Source organism: Galleria mellonella, unplaced genomic scaffold (genome assembly GCF_026898425.1).
Source record: "Galleria mellonella isolate WM207_F2 unplaced genomic scaffold, CSIRO_AGI_GalMel_v1 utg150, whole genome shotgun sequence".
Lineage (NCBI taxonomy): Eukaryota > Metazoa > Arthropoda > Insecta > Lepidoptera > Pyralidae > Galleria > Galleria mellonella.
The window spans coordinates 1,629,666-1,650,008 of NW_026442002.1; the positions used below are offsets into that span (position 1 = coordinate 1,629,666).

The window sequence follows — 20,343 nt, forward strand, 5'->3', positions numbered from 1 at the left end:
CACCATTTCACCCGTTAACTGTCCACTGCTGAACGTAAGCCTTCCTCATACGAGGAGTATTGCCAGTAGTTGCCACGTTTGGCAAGCGGCCACCAAAATAATAATTGGAATAAGGGTAGCAAGATGATGATAATTGTGCAGGAAAAATATATGTTTTCAATTAAAAATATAAATAAATAATAAACATGTATGAAAAATGGTACATTGATTTCCAGTAACTAAATCAATTCCGTTTAACTAATACACAATAACTGTAAACAGCTTTTATCTTATTCAACTAATATTAACATAAAAATTTGAAGATTTGTATGTGCGTTTATTTTTTTATTTATTTATTTATTCATTAATACATATATGTGTGCATGGCGGACTTAATGCTAAAAGCATTCTCTCCCAGTCAACCGTAGGGAAGTGTCAGAATACTCGAATGCGGTACTAGTAATTATTGATATACATACATACTAAAATTACATATATAAACGAATAAATATATATAAATAACAAATATACTTACACATATATGACATTTTTTTTTATACAACTTAGAATGGCAAACAAGCTGACGGCCCACCTGATGGAAAGTGGTAACCGTCGCCTATAAATATGAGCATTACCATGGACATAACAGAGTATACTGTTTCGCTCATGATAGCCCCCATGCGTTACCATTCCTGAGGACGCGGGTGTTATTCCTCTGTACCCTGCAAATTCACGCCATATCCCACCCTTCAAACCGAAACACAGCTATGAAAATACAACTGCTTCATGGTGGAAATACACATATACTATATTATACACGAAATTGTGAATAATATAAAGCACTTACTGCTCGGATAAAGTAAAAAAGTGAGCGTGAACGCTTTTTTTTTAAAGACGGTTTAGTTTTTACTACGTTTTATTCGTGATTTCGGAATGTGTTCACAGACGGAGATAAGAGTTCTCCATTCCACATAATATATCATTACAAACTAGCTGTCCAATGCTGAACATAAGACCCCGCCCTTGGGGGGTTTTGCCAGAAGTTGCCACACTTGGCAGGCGGATTGGCAACCGCAGTTTATTTTTTAATGGGTGATAATGGAATGGTAACCCCACCCGCGCTATCGGTATACCCCGGCGGAGCACCAGTGAAGGATGATAGGTGAGGATGAAGTAGGTCAGTTAGCCCATCGTGACGAATTCAACAAGAATTGTTCACGATGGTTTCCAGGGGGAACCACGTAGAGGTCGACCTATTAAGGCATATTGTTAGCAATGGGGCTGTCAAACTCCATTACTAATAATCCCTTTCCCCCCCTGGCAACCGCAGTTAGGCTTTGGACATGTTTTAAGAGGGGCGCTGTTGCCCACTTTCTATCTTTAAATGCCCTTAGTCGCCTCTTGAGACAATTAACGGCTGAAATAATAATAAAAAGTAATAATATAAAAGCAAATACCAGAGGGAGACTTTGTACAAAAGTCGTTTGCTTGGGCACCTCTGTCCCATTCGTGTTTCTACCGTAATACAGTTGTGTTCGCATGGCTGTGTTTCGGTTTGAAGGGTGGGATATAGCGTGAATTTACTGGGTACAGAGGAATAACACCAGAGTCCTCAGGAATGGCAACGCATGGAGAGTATCAGGGACCAAACAGTATACTTTGTTATGTCCATGGTACTGCTCATGTCTATAGGCGACGGTTACCACTTTCCATCAGGTGGACCGTCAGCTTGTTTGCCATTCTGAGTTGTATAAAAAAAACAAACAACATTTTGTACGCTGACAAATCAGGAAAAAAAAACAACTGCAAATATCAAGCATCGCCGCGTGACACACTAGTCCACCTCATATCTTTAAGTTGACCTATTGACATCGAAACGTGATAAATAATAATTATATATACTTATGTAAATATAGTGTATTCAGAGATTCTAAGTTATTGAGCGATAACTCACTTGTGCCGTAGTGAATTCATTAAAAAAAAAAGTATTAAAAATATATATTAGGTAAGTCGCATTATTACTTATTACATTAGCTATACATATATATCATATATCTAATGGGGGGTATCATGGGCGAAACAGTATACTCTGTTATGTCCATGGTACTGCTCATGTGTATAGGCGACGGTTAACACTTTCCATCAAGTGGGCCGTCAGCTTGTTTGCCATTCTAAGTTGCTTAAGAAAAGCATTTATTTGTTTCACTTTAACACACTTTAAACATACAATACTTAGAATATATAAATAATAAATACATATATCAGTGAAGTTTCCACAATAAATTAACACCTCAAAAAAAACGAGAGCAAATGATCAATACGAAATTAAGAACAAGGAATTAGATAGAAGGAATGATAAAATAAAAACTGTAAATCATATAGTTGCCTTCTTTCTTCTTATGCAAATATAATTAGTAAAAAGAGGACGAAAGATACACCATCAGTTGCTATTTTTCTCAATTGATAACAGGCTAGTGTATAAAAAATGTGTATGTAAATTTTTTATTCATTTACATTACTAGATTAAGTTATATATTCGACACAGTTTATGTAGAAAGTATGCAAGCAGGTTTTATCTGAATTTGGTAGGGTTATACGGCCATATAACATGTACACTAGCCTGCTAGGGATTGAGAAAAATATATGAATATATTAAGTATTAGGTACTTTTATATTTCCTCTATTTAATAATGCATCGCCTACTTATTTCTCTGTTTACCCAATGGTTGACTGTTAGGGAACACCGTCCGTTATTAAATGGGCCAAATGTACATATTATTTCACTGTGCATTAAAGATTAAATAAACAAATAATGCATACTTTTACCCGCGACTTTGTCCGTGTGACTGAAATATATAAGATATTCGACTGGTATGGACGATATCGTAATGTGATCATCAATATCATAGATATCGGATATTAACTATCTTTTAGAATAATGTTTACCAGAGGGAGACTTTGTATAAAAGTCGATTGCTTGGATACCTCTGTCCCATTCGTGTTTCTACCGTGAAGCAGTTGTGTTTGTATGGCTGTGTTTCGGTTTGAAGGGTGGGATATGGCAGTGAATTTACAGGGTACAGAGGAATAACATCTGAGTCCTCAGGAATAGCAACGCATGGGGGGTATCATGGGCGAAACAGTATACTCTGTTATGTCCATGGTGCTACTCATGTGTATAGGCGACGGTTACCACTTTCCATCAGGTGGGCCGTCAGCTTGTTTGCCATTCTAAGTTGTATAAAAATAAAAAATAAATAAAAATAAATAATGTGTATTCAACTTTCGCCTCTACTCACCTTATAGAGAATTGATTAATCAAGCGATCTGATATTGATGAACACGACCGTATACGACGACCATAATTCCGTGTTGCTACAAGCTTTTTTAGTAGCCTGACTAGTATTTCCCGCGCTGTCATAGACAGCGCAAGCGTACATGAAACTACGAGATAAAAAAAAATAAAAATTAAAAATAGAACGTGAGTAACTTTTATATTCTTTTTATTTTTTTATATGACAAAGTTTATTCATTTATAGTGCTGTAGATAATAAAAACTTGTATATATATAGTTATTATGATAAACTGCAACTAAATAAAAAACCAGTTTAGTACTACAGTTGTTTTTAGATTAAAAAAAGCCTAGATTTCTTTTTACCTACTTATTTCTTGTTAAGCGCTGTCCGGTTACGCTAAATGACTTTGATTTATGTGATAAATTTATAAGAAACAGAGAATGTGCTTTAATTTTTTTTTTATTTTTATTTTTAACTAGTTTTGTTTCTTACTTCGTACGTATGGATTTCAGAAGTAAGAAAATCAATTAAATATACCACTTCTGGATGGCGTATTAAGTTAAAATATATAGCTGATTGTATTTTAGACCTTCAGGGATATAAATATAAAAACCGGATCCAATTTAGTGAAATAGTTTTTGCGTAAAACTGGAACGTACATACAGGTAAAGAGACAAAATTTACTAAAAAAAAATATTGGTGTTTTCAAGAGCCTTCATATTTTTTTTTTTTTTTTTTTTTTACTTAAGCCCCATGCACAAACATTGTCAAGCTAAAATTTTATTACTTTAACAAGACTGTATTTAGTAGACTAGTATATAATATATTTAATATATTGTTATTATTAACAAATGTAATTTAAGTGAAATTATTTAATAATTATATTTATATACCCAATGACGGTAAAACATAGCGTTTTACACGTCAAATTTATACTACCATTAAAGTTTATTCAAATAAATTATTGAATAATTAATCGTAATATTAGTAGGATCTGTTATATATTTTAAAATGTTGTTGATAGATATTCAAATGTCGAAGAGAAAAAAACAACAAACTTTTAAAAAAGGAAGATCTCTTTTCGGTTGTATTTTTTTTTTATGTCAGTTACCTCATAATTTGGATTATATAGATAGAGCATCGAACCTCAAAAACGGGTCAACTTGTTGTCAGTTTATTGTCAAATTAGCTGACTCGTTTTTTCCCTTTACTGGTGCCCAGCCAACATAAGAATCTACGATTAGCCCAAGCGGGATTACCATTCCATTATCATCCATTAAAAAAAAATAATAATAAAAATAAAAAACAAAGCAAATACAGCAATGGAATCCGGAGGAAGGGGAAAGGGATTGTTAGTAATGGAGACTGAGAATCCTATTGCTAGCAATATACCCAACTAGGTCGACCTCCTCGCGGTTCCCCCTGGAAACTATCATGGTTAATTCCTGATGAATTCATCATGATGGGCTAACTGGCCTGTTTTCATTCTCATCTATCACCGTTCACTGGTGCTCCGCCAGCGTATACCGTTAGCGCAGGCGGGGTTATCGTACCATTTTCACCCATCAAAAAAAATCCAGAGGAAGACGCGTTCTAAATATTAATTCCTAGACGTTATTGATATAAAAGCTACTACCTTACGCAAATCATAATGACTATCATACATACAACTCATTCAAAGCTGTATAAAAAAAAAAAACTTTGAGAAACCTTGCACTAGGTGTATGAGACATTGAGGAATGGCCGTGTTTAAGTGAGACAGTCGTCCTGAACCATTTAACAACAAAACAAACATACAAAGAATGAATTAATCCAATTAAAACAGCTTACTACGTACGTAACAACAAGGTCGTTTTCATTTAGTCATCACGATTCGTGAGTCAATGGCTGGGTCATCGGCTAAAGTATTACGTGATTTGCCTGCATAAACAAAGACAGGTACTGTTTTGTTATTAATAGATAGATAGATAGATAGATAGATAGATAGATACTCTTTATTGTTTCCTCCGTAAGATTACAATAGTAAACTTATTATAAATATAAACAATTACAAGAAATAATCACAGTGAGAAAACAATGTGCGACCTTATCGCTAAGAGCGATCTCTTGCAGCCAACCTTTGGTTGGAGAGGAGTAATTATAAACAATATGGCGGGAGGCACGATGAAAAATTCTGTATGTTAATGATAATAGAATGGCAACCCCGCCTGCGCTAACAGAATACGCTGGCGGGGCACCAGTGAGGGATGATAGGTGAGGATGAAAAGGCAGATCAGTTAGTCCATCGTGATGAATACACTTGAAGTTCAGCATGATAGTTTTCAAGAGGGACCGTGTGGAGGTCGACCTGACAGGGTATATTGCTAACAATGGAACTGGTAGTCCGCATTACTGACAAATCCTTCCCCTCCCTCCTCCTCCTCCTGTTTGGAGACCAATTTATTTGCCTTTATGCTCGCCTCTTTTTATACCATAAAAAAGAAACGCTAGTTGACAATGATTCTAATTTTTTTGTATCTTTGTTACAGCATGCGGGTGTTGCACATTGTAGCGCTTGCAGCGCTGACTGTAGCGGTCAACTGCCGCACCACCACACGGCAGCAGGCGATCGCACCAGTTTCTCCACAGATTACGTCTCTCACTGACAAGGTAACATAAAGAGGGAGACTTTGTACAAAAGTCGATTGCTTGGGTACCTCTGTCCCATTCGTGTTTCAACCGTGAAGCAGTTGTGTTTGCATGGCTGTGTTTCGGTTTGAAAAGTGGGATATGGCAGTAAATTTACAGGGTACAGAGGAATAACACCTGAGTCCTCAGGAATAGCAACGCATGGGGGGTATCATGGGCGAAACAGTATACTCTGTTACGTCCATGGTACTGCTCATGTCTATAGGCGACGGTTACCACTTTCCATCAGGTGGGCCGTCAGCTTGTTTGCCACTCTTCAAATGTTTCTATTCTATTCTTAAGGATCGGCAAAGCGCGCGTGACATCCCTGGTGTTACAGGCGTCCATAGGCTACGGTAAACTCTTTTACCATCAGGCGGGCCGTGTGCTTGTTTGCTACCATAGTAGTATAAAAAATTACCTAGTTACAATTTTATTATAATACATAGTAATATTACAAATATTTTAGCGGAAACATTACCTAAATTAGTCCAGCCTTTTTATATTACCAGCAATAGGACTTCTCCCCACTAATATCCTACTCTTCAGAAATTTTTTTGGTTATGTATATATATATATATATATATATATATATATATATATATATATATATATATATATATATATATTTTACAACACAGTGCAAACGAGCATGCGGCTCACCTGATGGTAAGTGACTACCGCCGCCCATGATCACTTACAACACCAGCGGCATTGCAGGTGTGCTGACGGCCTTTTAAAAAGAAATATGCTCTTTTCTTGAAGGTTATTTTGTTTCAGGACATCAAAAGAAAGGCCTCAGTTCATCCGGCTTTTGCCAACGCTGGCCACCAAGCTGGAGTCGAAGTTTGGAGGATAAAGGTACACAATTATAGATATAGCTAGATAGATACTCTTTATTGCTCCCTCCATAAGATTACAATAGTAAACTTATTATAGATACAAACGCCCCGAGGCCATGAATCTTTTCAAAGAGATTTCACGCCGGCTGGTGCCCCGCAAGCGTATATCAATAGCGCAGGCGGGGTTTACCTATATAATACATAAAAAAAAAATCGGTGAGAGATACGAAGTGAGGATTTCCAGTCAGTTGGCATATCGTGATGAATCAACAAGAATTAACTACGATGGTTCCCAGGAGGAACCGCGTGGAGGTCGATCTATGTAGCGTATATTGCTAGCAATAACATTTCTTAAACCCCATTACTAACAATACTCCCCCCTCCCTCCTAATGATTGGTTAAATCATTGAAACGCCTAGAAGTAACAGACAAACTTTTATAATTGTAGTATTTATAAGTAATAAAGCAGACGAAGCCTTGGGGAGTAGCTAGTTTTATTTTTTTTATACTTACACTAATAAATTTCTCCTATTTCAGGACTTCAACCCAGAACCGGTATCACAGAAAGATTACGGAAAATTCTATAAAGGTGATTCCTATATAGTACTGAAGGTAAGTCTCTTACAATCTGCTTATACATATTATATCATCATCATCATCATCATCATCATCATCATCATCATCATCATCATGTCAGCCTTTAACTGTCCACTGCTGGACATAAGCCTCCCCCTTGGGGTATTTGCCAGTAATTGCCACGCTTGGCAGACGGACTGGCAACCGCAGTTAGGCTTTAGAGATGTTTTAAGAGGCCTCGAGTCCCCTTAGTAGGCTCTTACGACACCCACGGGATAGGAAGGGGTGGCCTATTCTATGCCGCGACAATACGATATATATACAGTCAACAAAACAACATACAAATCAGTTTTATGTGATTAAATGTATGGCAAAATTTCATGAAAGAAGACAATAAGTAATTCTATTGTAAAGACTGTATTTCTCACTGTAACGACACCTGACGACAAAAAATTTTATAAAAAAAAATATTTAAATTGGTATTTTGTTGATTAATGCATGGTTTGAAAAAAATAATTATAGTTTGTACGTATAATATATTAATGTAAAATTTTTAATTATTTATAATTAAATTACTTGGAAATAAAAGATTTATTATTATTATTTATATAATACAAGAATCTTTTTATGCTATTATAATTGGTAAATAAGTAGATAATTTTATGCCTATAGGCCTATAGGCACCATGAGAAATATTATACACGTGTACTAACCTAATTTACGGGGGGGGGGGGGGGGAGGGGGAAAGGGATTGTTAGTAATGGAGACTGACAATCCCATTGCTAGCAATATACCCAACCAGGTCGACCTCCTCGCGGTTCCCCCTGGAAACTATCATGGTTAATTCCTGATGAATTCATCATGACGGGCTAACTGGCCTGTTTTCATTCTCATCTATCACCCTTCACTGGTGCTCCGCCAGCGTATCCCGTTAGCGCAGGCGGGGTTACCATACCATTTTCACCCATCAATAAAAAAAAAACCTAATTTACGGTGATGTCTATTTGAGAAAAAAAACAAAAAACAAAATATTACAAACATAGGCCAGTTATAATGTAACTTACATAAAATGTAGAAAAAAAATAAAATAAAAATATGAAAGTTCCAAATTCAAATTTCCCTACACATCGAAGAATCTTGTATGCGATAAATTGAAATATCGTGTCTCTATAAAAGTTACCGCGTGGTTTCGGCATAGAATGAAACATGGGCCTCACCCTATTAAGAAGTATTGCTAGTAGTCGCCAGGCTCGATAGGCGCGCTGCCAATCAGGTTTTGGTGATGTTTTAAAAGGGACACTGTTGCCCAACCGTCGACCATTAAGCTCCCTTAGTCGCCTCTCACGACACCCACGGGAAAGGAAGTGGTGACCAATTCTATGCCGGGACCACACGGCCATACCATTATTACCCATACCTAATTATATTTCGCGTTTCTCCTCTCTTTCTCAATAGACAACAGCCGACAAAAAGAACAAGCTATCCTGGGACATCTACTACTGGATTGGAAGCGAGTCAACGCAGGACGAGTCGGGTGCCTCGGCTATACTCAGCGTAGGTCTGGATGACAAATTCAACGGCGCCGCTGTCCAGCACAGGGAGACTCAGGGCTACGAAAGTCAACAATTCAAGGCACTGTTCCCGTCTGGTAAGCGATGCTACTAGTTGTGCGTCCGGAGGGGAAGCGATTGTTAGCAATGGAGTTTGACAGCCCCATTGCTAGCAATATGGTTATTTATAGCTATTAGGTCGACCTCCGCGTGGTTCCCCCTGGAAACCATCGTGAACAATTCCTGTTGAATCCGTCACGATGGGCTAACTGACCTGCTTCATCCTCACCTATCATCCTTCACTGGTGCCCCGCCGGTGTATACCGATAACGCGGGTGGGGTTACCATTATCTATTAAAAAAAAAACTTGGTGCACCCTCTAGCGTCAAGTGTTACTAAGCCACCTATAAACAGGAAGTTCTCTGATGAATTTTATTTTTGGAGCATTAATTTTAAGGGCATTGGGCCTTTTAAGGTAGGATATTGCCACTTAATCCCCCCCCCCCCCCCTCCAGCTACAGTCATGCATTCTCTAATTGCTTAGCACGACTCAAGGACTGGTGATTATCAATTGATTTCTAATTGATGAATAACAGGATAAATGTACAGTACGTCGTTTCCTTGTAACCTATGAACAAGTATCTTTTTCTTTTTATACAACTTAGAATGGCAAACAAGCTGACGGCCCACCTGATGGAAAGTGATAACCGTCGCCTATAGACATGAGCAATACCATGCACATAACAGAGTATACTCTTTCGCCCATGATACCCCCCATGCGTTGCCTAGGACTCGGGTGTTATTCCTCTGTACCCTGTAAAATCACGCCATATTTATTTATTTATTTATTCATTAGTACAAATATGTGTACATGGCGAACTTAATGCTAAAAGCATTCTCTCCCAGTCAACCATAGGGAAGTGTCAGAATACTCGAATGCGGTACTACTAATTATTGATATACATACGTACTAAAATTACATATATAAACGAATAAATATATATAAATAACAAATATACTTACACATATATGACATATACTATATTATACACGAAATTGAGAATAATATAAAGTACTTACCATATCCCACCCTTCAAACCGAAACACAGCCATGCAAACACAACTGCTTCACGGTTGAAACATGAATGGGACAGAGGTAATCACGCAAACTACTTTTGTACAAAGTCTCCTTCTGGTATCTTATTTTCGCATATGGGGTCAGCCCGAGCCATATGGATCTTTTGTGCTTCCCCCTGCCTTATACCATCATTTCGTAGATCGTATGTGTTACCCTAACGATATCCCGCAGTTTAAGATATCTGTAGTCCCCTGGCTCTGGATAAGCTATTCCCAGTAGACTCATACGCATACTTGCCAACGAATCGCAGTTGCACATCAAGTGTTCCATGGATTCCGGTTTCTCCCCGCACAGTCTGCACAGTGTGTCCGAAGATAGACCCATCTTGTGTAGTATATGCCTTATTGGCATATGTCCAGTTAGGGCACCCATAATGAGTCTTACCTGTTGTCTGCCACCGCTGTAGATGAGTTTATCCCATTCCTCAGCATTGTCGTTTAAAAACTTATTTTTTTTGGACATACTAAAGTATAGACATATTTTAATGTGTCCAAGAGTATAAATAAACGGCTTAATGCGTTTTTGCCCGTAGCGACAAATCAGGCGCCATATTGAATCTCAAATCCTAACATAACTCCACCCAGGTCTACAGTACCAAAGCGGCGGATACCCGACAGCTTTCCGTCACGTGACTACCAACGCTGGGGCCGAGAAGCGGCTCATCCAGGTTAAAGGAAGGAGAGACGTTAGAGTTCGTCAGGTAAGATCATCACTGACTAGCTGTTTTTGAATTATCATCGTCATCATCATGTCAGCCTTTGACTGTCCACTGCTGAACATAAGCCTCCCCCTTGGAGGGGGGGTTGCCAGTAGTTTCTACACTTGGCTGGCGAGTTGACAATTGCAGTAAGGCTTTGGAGATGTTTTAAGAAAGGCACTGCTGCCCATTCCTCGACCATTTTTTTTTTCAATGGATGAAAATGGAATGGTAACCCCGCCTGCGCTATCAGTATACTGACGGGGCACCAGCTAGAGATAATAGGTGAGGATGAAGCAATTGGCCCATCGTGAGGAATTCTTCAAAAATCAACCCCTATGGTTTCCAGGGGGAATAATAATAATAAACTCTTTATTGCGCCCAATACAGATGTATACAAGGAGTATTTATACAGAATGTACATATACAAGAGGCGGCCTTATCGCTAGAAGCGATCTCTTACAGACAATCTGGAATTAGGAATCGCGTGGAGGTCGACCTGTTAAAGTATATTGCTAGTAATGGGTCTGTTGAATGTCTTTACTAACAACCCCCCCCCCCCTTCATTAACCATTAAATACCCTTAATCGCAGCTTATAAAACACAGGCTGTTCAGACCCGAAACGGTTATAAAATTTATGTCTTTCAGTCAATATACAACTTGGATTGACAGACAAGCTGACGGCCCACCTGATGGAAGGTGATAACAGTTACCTATAAACAGTGAATTCACAGGGTACAGAGGAATAACACCCGAGTCCTCAGGAATGGCAACGCATGGGGGGTATCATGGGCGAAACAGTATATTCTGTTATGTCCATGATACTGCTCGTGTCTATAGGCGACGGTTACCACTTTCCACCAGGTGGGCCGTATGCTTGTTTTCCACCTCGATGGTATAAAAAAAAATAAAGAAAACTCCATTCCAAAACCAGGTGGACCCGAGCATCTCCTCGATGAACAAAGGCGACTGCTTCATCCTGGATGTAGACCACGACGTCTACATATACGTAGGTCCGAACTCGAGGAACGTGGAGAAGCTGAAGGCCGTATCCGTCGCTAACCAGATCAGGGACCAGGATCACGCCGGCCGAGCTCGTGTCGAAACCATTGGTTTGTTTTAGTTCCAGTTATTGGATTACAATTAATTTGTTAAACTCCGATACCATTTTTTTTAATGGATGATAATGGAATGGTAACCCCACCTGCGCTATCTGTATACACCGGCGGGGCACCAATGACGGATGATAGGTGAGGATGAAGTAGGTCAGTTAGCCTATCGTGACGAATTCAACAAGAATTGTTCACGATGGTTTCCAGGGGGAACCACATGGAGGTCGACCTAATAGGGCATATTGCTAGCAATGGGGCTGTCAAACTCCATTGCTAACAATCCCTTTCCCCCCTAAATCCGCTACCATTAGTATGTGTGTGACTGCCAACACTCGAAGATATTTTTTTAATGGTTGATAATGGAATGGTAACCCCGCCTGCGCTATCGGTATACACCGGCGGCGCACCAGTGAAGGATGATAGGTGAGGATGAAGCAGGTCAGTTGGCCCACCGTGACGAATCTAACAATATATCAATCACGATGGTTTCCAGGGGGAACCATGAGGAGGTCGACCTGACTACTAATTACTAGCAACAACTTTAATACTATTTCTAAAAGTTTTAATATAAATCTATTTTCGAAAAACATAATATCAGTGAGGGACCAACTGAGTACGCAATTTTTAATTCATAGCCAGTTTGAATAGCTATTGTATGGATATTTTAATCAATTTTTACTTTATTCATTTATTTATTTATTGCACCATAAATAAAAATATACAATGACAAGTGAATAATCCAAGTGAAATACAGTAACATAAATACAGATTGAAATATACACATAAAGGTACAAAAGGCGGTCTTATCGCTAGGGCGATCTCTTACAGGCAACCTTTGGTTGAAGGAGAACAGATAGAAAGGGGCAGGTGGCGCAAGAGTGAATTAATAATTTTTCGTGCATAAAATACAAAAACATATTTATATTTTATTTTATTCATCATTTTTGTTTTCGTTCCTCTTGTTTGTTCATATTTTTTTTTTGTTAACTCCTATTTTTGTTTCTCTGTGTACAGCGCCTTGTATCTATATTGTTGCTACTTGTGAAAACCTATTAGTGGCTTACTTTGTGATCCTAAACTGTATCTTTTTGCTCTAGTCTAGCCCTGGTTTTGCTATGAATAAATAAATAAATAAATAATCCTTATTACTGTATAATGTTGAAATGTGGTGCTGGGGAAGGATGGAGAAAATTAGCTGGAGGGATCGAATTAGTAATGAGGAGGTACTGCTTAAGGTTAAGGAAAAATGACAAATTATTAGAACTATTGAGGACAGAAGGGGAAAAATGTTGGGACACTTGATACGACACGACCAACTTATGAACATTATAATAGAGGGTAAGATAGAAGGAAGGTGGGGGAGAGGGAGACCGAGACATAGTTACATCAGGCAGATCAAGGAAGCAGTTGGTGTCGTGTCGTATCAAGAGGTGAAGAGACTCGCTGAAAATCGTAGTGAGTGGCAAGAGCTCCACCGACAAGAGTGCAGCTCTTAAATAGGATAGACAGATACTGTATAATAGACAATGGAGTTCAGTGTAGACTCATAGACACCATGAAAGACTCTATCGTTTCACCCCAGACCAGTACTCGAGTGACGTGGACGTACAGAAGTTCTTCACTGCTCTTGGCTCCGGCACCAAAGACAGCGTGCCAGACGCGACCGCTGGCGGGGATGATCAGGTCAGTCGACTGAATAATTTCCATACCCGTCCGATCTATCTTTTTTTTTTTTGTATTAAGCGAGATTTTTTAACTTTTCGAGTATGGCTCTGTTTCGGTTTGAAGGTTGGGATATGGCGTGAATTTACAGGGTACAGAGGAATAACACCCGAGTCCACAGGAATGGCAACGCATGGGGGGGTATCATGGGCGAAACAGTATACTCTGTTATGTCCATGGTACTGCTCGTGTCTATAGGCGACGGTTACCACTTTCCATCAGGTGGGCCGTCAGCTTGTTTGCCATTCTAAGTTATATAAAAAAAAATAAGTTTACGAATATATGGCAATAAATGACTAAAAGAGGCAAAATTTTAATAATAAGGCAAAAGTTTATTTAAGCCTAACTGGTCGTGTGGTCCCGGCCATAGAATAGGCCACCCCTTCCTTTCCCGTGGGTGTCGTAAGAGGCGTCTAAGGGAGGGAGAGGGACGGGCAGCAGCGTCCCTCTTAAAACATATCTGAAGCCTAACTGCGGTTGCCAACCCGCCTGCCAAGCGTGGCAGTTACTGGAAAAACGCCCCTTATGGGGTAGACCTATGTTCAGCAGTGGACATTTAACAGCTGATATGATGATAAATATAATAAAATTGTAACTAAACGGTGTCTGTACATGGGAGGTATTTGAGACAAATTGGTAGTAGGAGATTAAAAAATTTATCCCATAGAGGGATCTCTTACATATGTATATTATGTTATATATATTCTTTATTGCACTAAAACATACAGTAACAACAATAAGTTAATAACAATGTTAGCAAAGGCGAACTTATCTCTAAAAGAGATCTCTTCCAGTCAACCTAACACAGTGGCATAGGAAGTAGCGAGTGGGCAGCAGTAGTGCAAAACAGAAGTTAAAATAAATATTTACATAAATTATAAATCATTATATATAGTAGGTAGTATATATATATATATATGAAATAATAATATTAATACATACATATGAATATAAACCTGCATAAATAAGAATATATATATATATATATATATATATATATATATATATATATATATATATATATATATATATATATATATATATATATATATATACACATACACATATATACACATATATATAAATATCAAATAAAAGAGAACACAATGATGACAGTCTTCTATTTATTTTTTTATATTTAAACAAAATTGGAAAGATAGAATGATTTTAATCTTTTTTTAAATCTTTTTATTACATGAGAGCTGGTTTTCTTACAGTCGTTCGTGACCAGCGAGGAGCAGAACGTGATGCTGACAGAAGTGTCTGACAGCAGTGGCAAGCTGAAGTCGACTGCTGTCTCCAAGCCGTACAGACAGGATCAACTGAAGCAACAGGTGGGTGACTGATACCTAGCTACCATAGCTTGGATGTGACAGAAGGTGACCTCTGACTACCCCTCTTATGGTATTTGTTATTTATTTATTTAGAACAAGCCATTTCCCGCGACATTTTTTTTCATGGGTGATAATAATAACTTTGTTCAAAAGTCTATTGCTTGGGTACCTCTGTCCCATTCGTGTTTCAACCGTAAAGCAGTTGTGTTTGCATGGCTGTGTTTCGGTTTGAAGGGTGGAATTTGGCGTGAATTTACTGGGTACAGAGGAATGACACCTGAGTCCTCAGGAATGGCAACGCATGGGTGGTATCATGGGCGAAACAGTACACTCTGTTATGTCCATGGTACTGCTCATGTCTATAGGCGACGGTTACTACTTTCCATCAGGTGGGCCGTTAGCTTGTTTGCCATTTTAAGTTGTATAAAAAAAAACCTCATCCGCGCTATCGGTATACACCGGCGGGGCACCAGTGAAGGATGATAGGTGAGGATGAAGCAGGTCAGTTAGCCCATATATTATATGTATGTATGTTTATATTAGTCTATTTATATGTGCATATTATATGAACATATCAAGTATTGCTTTATATTTCCTCTATTCAATAATACACCGCCTGCGTATTTCTCTGTTCGCCCAATGGTCGACTGGTAGAGAACACCGTCCGGTGTTAAGTCCGCCATATGTGCATAGAATTTCACTGTGCATTAAAGTGTAAATAAATAAATACATAAATAGATAGATACTCTTTATTGTTTCCTCCAAAAGATTACAATAGTAAACTTATTATAAATATAAACAATTACAAGAAATAATCACAGTGAGAAAACAATGCGCGACCTTATCGCTAAGAGCGATCTCTTGCAGGCAACCTTTGGATGGAGAGGAGTAATTATAAACAATTTGATGGGAGGCACGATGAAAAATACAGTTTTTTTTCTAAATATGGAGATGTGATAAATAACTTTTTTTTTTTAAACTCTATCAATGAATAATGTTTTTCTTTCTTTTCTCAATGTCCTCTAGCCAAAGGTTGTCTGCAAGAGATTGCTTAGCGATAAGTTCGCCTTTTGTATCATTTCTTATTACAGTTAAATGTGTTTACTATTTTATAAATGGTGCAATAAAGTGTACATAAATAAATAAATAAATAAATAAATGAGTACTGATACTGATTTATAAGGTATAGATTACGTTATCTTAATAGTTGTATGTATGTATTATAAATTTATTTTTAAACCATTTGAAGGAAGCATATATATTGGACACTATCACCGGGGGAGTTTACGTGTGGATCGGCAAACAGTCCACGGAAAGGGTGAGGCGAATTACAATTTTTTTTTAATAAAAAAAAACTTATTACCAGAGGGAGACTTTGTACAAAAGTCGTTTGCTTGGCCACCTCTGTCCCATTCGTGTTTCAACCGTGAAGCAGTTGTGTTTGCATGGCTGTGTTTCGGTTTGAAGGGTGAGATATGGCGTGAATTTACTGGGTACAGAGGAATAACACCTGAGTCCTCAGGAATGGCAACGCATGGGGGGTATCATGGGCGAAACAGTACACTCTGTTATGTCCATGGTACTGCTCATGTCTGTAGGCGACGGTTACCACTTTCCATCAGGTGGGCCGTCAGCTTGTTTGCCATTCTAAGTTGTATATAAAAAAAAAACATTTATTGGTTACTATTCATTTTGTCATGTGGTCCCGGCATAGAATGGACCACCTCTTCCATTCCTGAAGGTGTCGTAAGAGGCGACTAACGGAGGGCGAGAGATAGGCATCAGCGTCCCTCTTAAAATATCAAAGCCAAACTGCGATTGCCAATCCTCCTGCTAAGTGTGGCAACTACTGGCAAAATTTTCCTAATGATAAACTATAAGGAATGGTCCCGTTCTTTATGGCGGTCTATTGGGGTGGCTTATGTTCAACAGTGGACAGATTTTTTATGAGTGATAATGGAATGCTAACTCTGCCTGTGCTATCGGTATACGCTGGCGGGGTACCAGTGAGGGATGATAGGTTAGGATGAAAAGGCAGGTCGGTTAGCCTATCGTGATGAAATCAACAAGAATTAATCACGATGGTTTCCAGAGGGAACCACGTGGAGGTCGACCTGACAGGGTATATCGCTAGCAATGGGATTGCTAATTCCCATTACTAATAATCCCCTCTCCACCCGACGGGACACCGGTGAGGCATGATAGGTGAGGATGAAAGCAAGTCTGTTAGTCGTTTTCAGGTTATAGTTTCTAGGGGGAACCGCGTGGAGGTCGGTCTGAACGGGTATATTGATAGTAATAAAGGTATTAGACCCCATTACTAACAATCCCTTTTCCCCCTACTCCATCTAGTTGTACAATATGATCAAAATTAATAAAAAAAAATATCACTTTATAATTTCGCGCCAAAACTGACATTTTATTTTTTTTTATTACAGGAAAGAAGTGAAGCTATGTCAAAGGCTCAACAACTTTTGACGGCCAAAAGTTATCCATCTTGGGTATGTACATTAGTACTTATAATTTTTTTTATGCCACGAAGGCGACAAACAAGCCCGTCTGATTGTAAACGGTCACTAGTCTATGGACGCCTGCAACACTAGGGGTGTCACGTGCGCGTTGACGACCCTAAATAAACTTAAATATACCCCATTTATATAATAAAACTGGCTGACTCGGCAAACGTTGTTTTACCATATACATTGTTTCTAGAACTATACATGAAAATATATCGTACTACAATTATTATATTCGATTGTCATCTTGCAACCCTATTGCGGAATATAAAGATCGCGATTAAACAACAGGAGTTGATTGTAAAAGCGTAAAAATTTTAATTTGTATGTATTTTTCAATGCTAAATCATAATAGAATAAAAATAATTGTCAAAAAAATAAAAATTAGGGGTGGGTAACCCCCATCATTGAGGGTTATGAGAAATAGATGTTAGCCGATTCTCAGACCTATCCAATATGCACACAAAATTTCATAAAAATCGGTAAAGCCGTTTCGGAGGAGTTTGGTAACAAACACCGTGACACGAGAATTATGGTATATATATTAGATATAATAATAATAATATACTTTATTATTCCGACTACAATGTGGTCCATTTTATTAGTAACAGTTTTCTTACAAACTATGTTAGTAAAAAAGAAAAGCAAATTAATTAAAGCAGTTCACTCTGTTGTGAGCCAGCCGACTAGAACAGCATCTGAGTGAAATGCCCAATTATAGCCGAGTTATATTTCTCGCCTATTACTTTTAGAATGCTGTCGGTGCTTGTCCTGACCCTGTGTAGCAATGATGCAGTCCTCTTTCTCCTTATAGCGTAGTAATCATCCACGCGAGATTGAGCAAACATGCTGGAGGCGCTACAAAAGCGAGCTAGCCCCAACAGCACTCTAAAACTATTATTGTACTGGATTCGTAGGGCACTGAGTGAGGCCTGTGTACAGTTGACCCGCAGGCTGCTCGTGTAGAATCTTCTACTTCTGTAACTGAGCTATTTTCAACCGTTTAAAAACAAAAATAAGAAAGTTTATTCGACTACATTTTTTTGTATGTTACAATGTCGTTACTTTTTTTTTTTAATTAATAATTATTACAGTTTGTTCGCATACATATTAGACATGACGTTTTACTAGAGGGAGACTTTGTACGAAAGTCGATTACTTGGGTACCTCTGTTCCATTCGTGTTTCTATTGTAAAGCAGTTGTGTTTGCATGGCTCTGTTTCGGTTTGAAGGGTGGGATATGGCGTGAATTTAAAGCGTACAGAGGAATAAAACCTGAGTCCTCAGGAATGGCAACGCATGGGGGATATCGTGGGCGAAACAGTATACTCTGTTATGTCCATGGTACTGCTCATGTCTATAGGCGACGGTTACCACTTTCCATCAGGTGGGCCGTCGGCTTGTTTGCCATTCTAAGTTGTATAAAAAAAAATAGTAGGTTCTTCTTTTTGATATTACATATATATGTATATATATATATATATATATATATATATATATATATATATATATATATATATATATATATATATATATATATATATATATATATATTGTAACAACAATATATAGATATTACTATATATTATCCGCCTTTAATACATTCCTTCCAGGATGACATTATTAAGCATATCTATGATTACTTTATAGGTACAAGTGAAGCGTATACCTCAAGGCACAGAGCCAGCCATTTTCAAGCAGTACTTCACAACATGGCGGGACGTGAACATGTCTCACACTAGGGTGATCTAAATTGCATAGTGAGTATACAACATTTAAACCGTGTGGTCCCGGCCATAGAATAGGCCACCCCTTCCTTTCCCGTGGGTGTCGTAAGAGGGGATTAAGGGAGGGCGAAGGAAAAGCAGCAACGTCTCACTTAAAACATCTCTAAGGCATGACTACGGTTGCCAATCCGCCTGCCAAGCGTGGCAACTACTGGCAAAACCCTCAAAGGCTGATGTACATTATTTTAATAAATGATTTCACAGCTGCCCGCCTGTTTCAGTCGCCAAGATGATGTTCACTACCTAACGCTGTAATCTTGAAGTTTAGAAATAAATGCAAAAGAATTTTTCAAAACCGTCTAACAGTACTAGTGTTTAGCGTATTTAAACAAACATACACTTCCATATTTTTTTTGAATGGGTAACAATGTAATGGCAACCCCACCCACGCTCCCATTATAACAATAATATTTTGTATTATTGTATTTTAATTGTATTTCTTTTTTTCTTTACAGATACCCAATGGTACAATAAAGGAAAATTCTAAAAATAATAATAAACAAAAAAAAAAACTAAAATATTTGAATAAAGAACTACAATTGACTATAAATTCACATTAATTAAAAATATTTATTAAGGTTCCTTCAGGGTCGGCGACACGCACGTGACACCCCTAGTGTTGCAGGCGTCCACAGGCTACAGTGACCGTTTACAATCAGACGGGCTGTAAGCTTGTTTGCCACCGCTGTGGTATAAAAAAAAAAAACTAATTATTTTTAAAATATTCGAGAATTTTATAGTGTGAAATAATTTAGTTTAATTTGCAGTAAGTTTGTTTTAATTACTTTTTTAATTAAATGTTTAATTTGCAGTAATTTAGTTTTAATTACTTTTTTAATTAATGTTATAATAAATTGCCTGCTGCTATATGTATATTTACTTTAAAAAAATGTGTTTTTTTTATATTGTTTACTATTATTTAAATATATTTCATTGTAATTTAATTTTTATTAAATTCATATTTTATTTATAGCTGTTTTTCATTATATGATTATGGACTAATAGAAAATATGTCTTGCTAAATAGAAACACTTGTCTAAATAAACAAGTGGTGAACTTTGAAACTGTTAATAAATAATATAATAAAAGTTTTTACAAATAAAACACGATGTTTTATTTTTCATAT

At 37.7% G+C, this 20,343-nt stretch overlaps 1 protein-coding gene across 3 annotated transcripts; it reads left to right on the forward strand.

Annotated features, from left to right (window-relative positions):
- The first annotated feature begins 1,831 nt into the window (after window positions 1–1,831).
- LOC116413049 (gelsolin-like) lies at window positions 1,832–20,187 on the forward strand. 3 transcript variants are annotated; one of them, XM_052892133.1, is made up of 13 exons: window positions 1,832–1,984; window positions 5,804–5,924; window positions 6,723–6,803; window positions 7,322–7,396; window positions 8,816–9,008; window positions 10,633–10,748; window positions 11,681–11,858; window positions 13,441–13,541; window positions 14,798–14,914; window positions 16,164–16,232; window positions 17,353–17,415; window positions 19,081–19,190; window positions 19,673–20,187. In XM_052892133.1, the coding sequence occupies exons 2-12, from the start codon at window positions 5,805–5,807 to the stop codon at window positions 19,180–19,182; spliced, it is 1,215 nt and encodes a 404-aa protein (XP_052748093.1). In that variant the 5' UTR covers window positions 1,832–1,984; window position 5,804; the 3' UTR covers window positions 19,183–19,190; window positions 19,673–20,187. The 3 variants fall into 3 exon arrangements, with proteins under 3 accessions (XP_052748093.1, XP_052748095.1, XP_052748094.1); XM_052892135.1 differs by having other exon boundaries at window positions 19,796–20,187; XM_052892134.1 differs by lacking the exon at window positions 1,832–1,984 and adding an exon at window positions 3,316–3,460.
- The last annotated feature ends 156 nt before the right edge of the window (window positions 20,188–20,343 follow it).

Coding starts and splice junctions, on each gene's coding strand:
- LOC116413049 (XM_052892133.1), top strand. CDS start 5,805: ATGCGGGTGTTGCACATTGTAGCGCTTGCAGCGCTGACTGTAGCGGTC. Junction 7,397..8,815: donor ATTCCTATATAGTACTGAAG/GTAAGTCTCTTA, acceptor CTTTCTCAATAG/ACAACAGCCGACAAAAAGAA. Junction 9,009..10,632: donor CAAGGCACTGTTCCCGTCTG/GTAAGCGATGCT, acceptor AACTCCACCCAG/GTCTACAGTACCAAAGCGGC.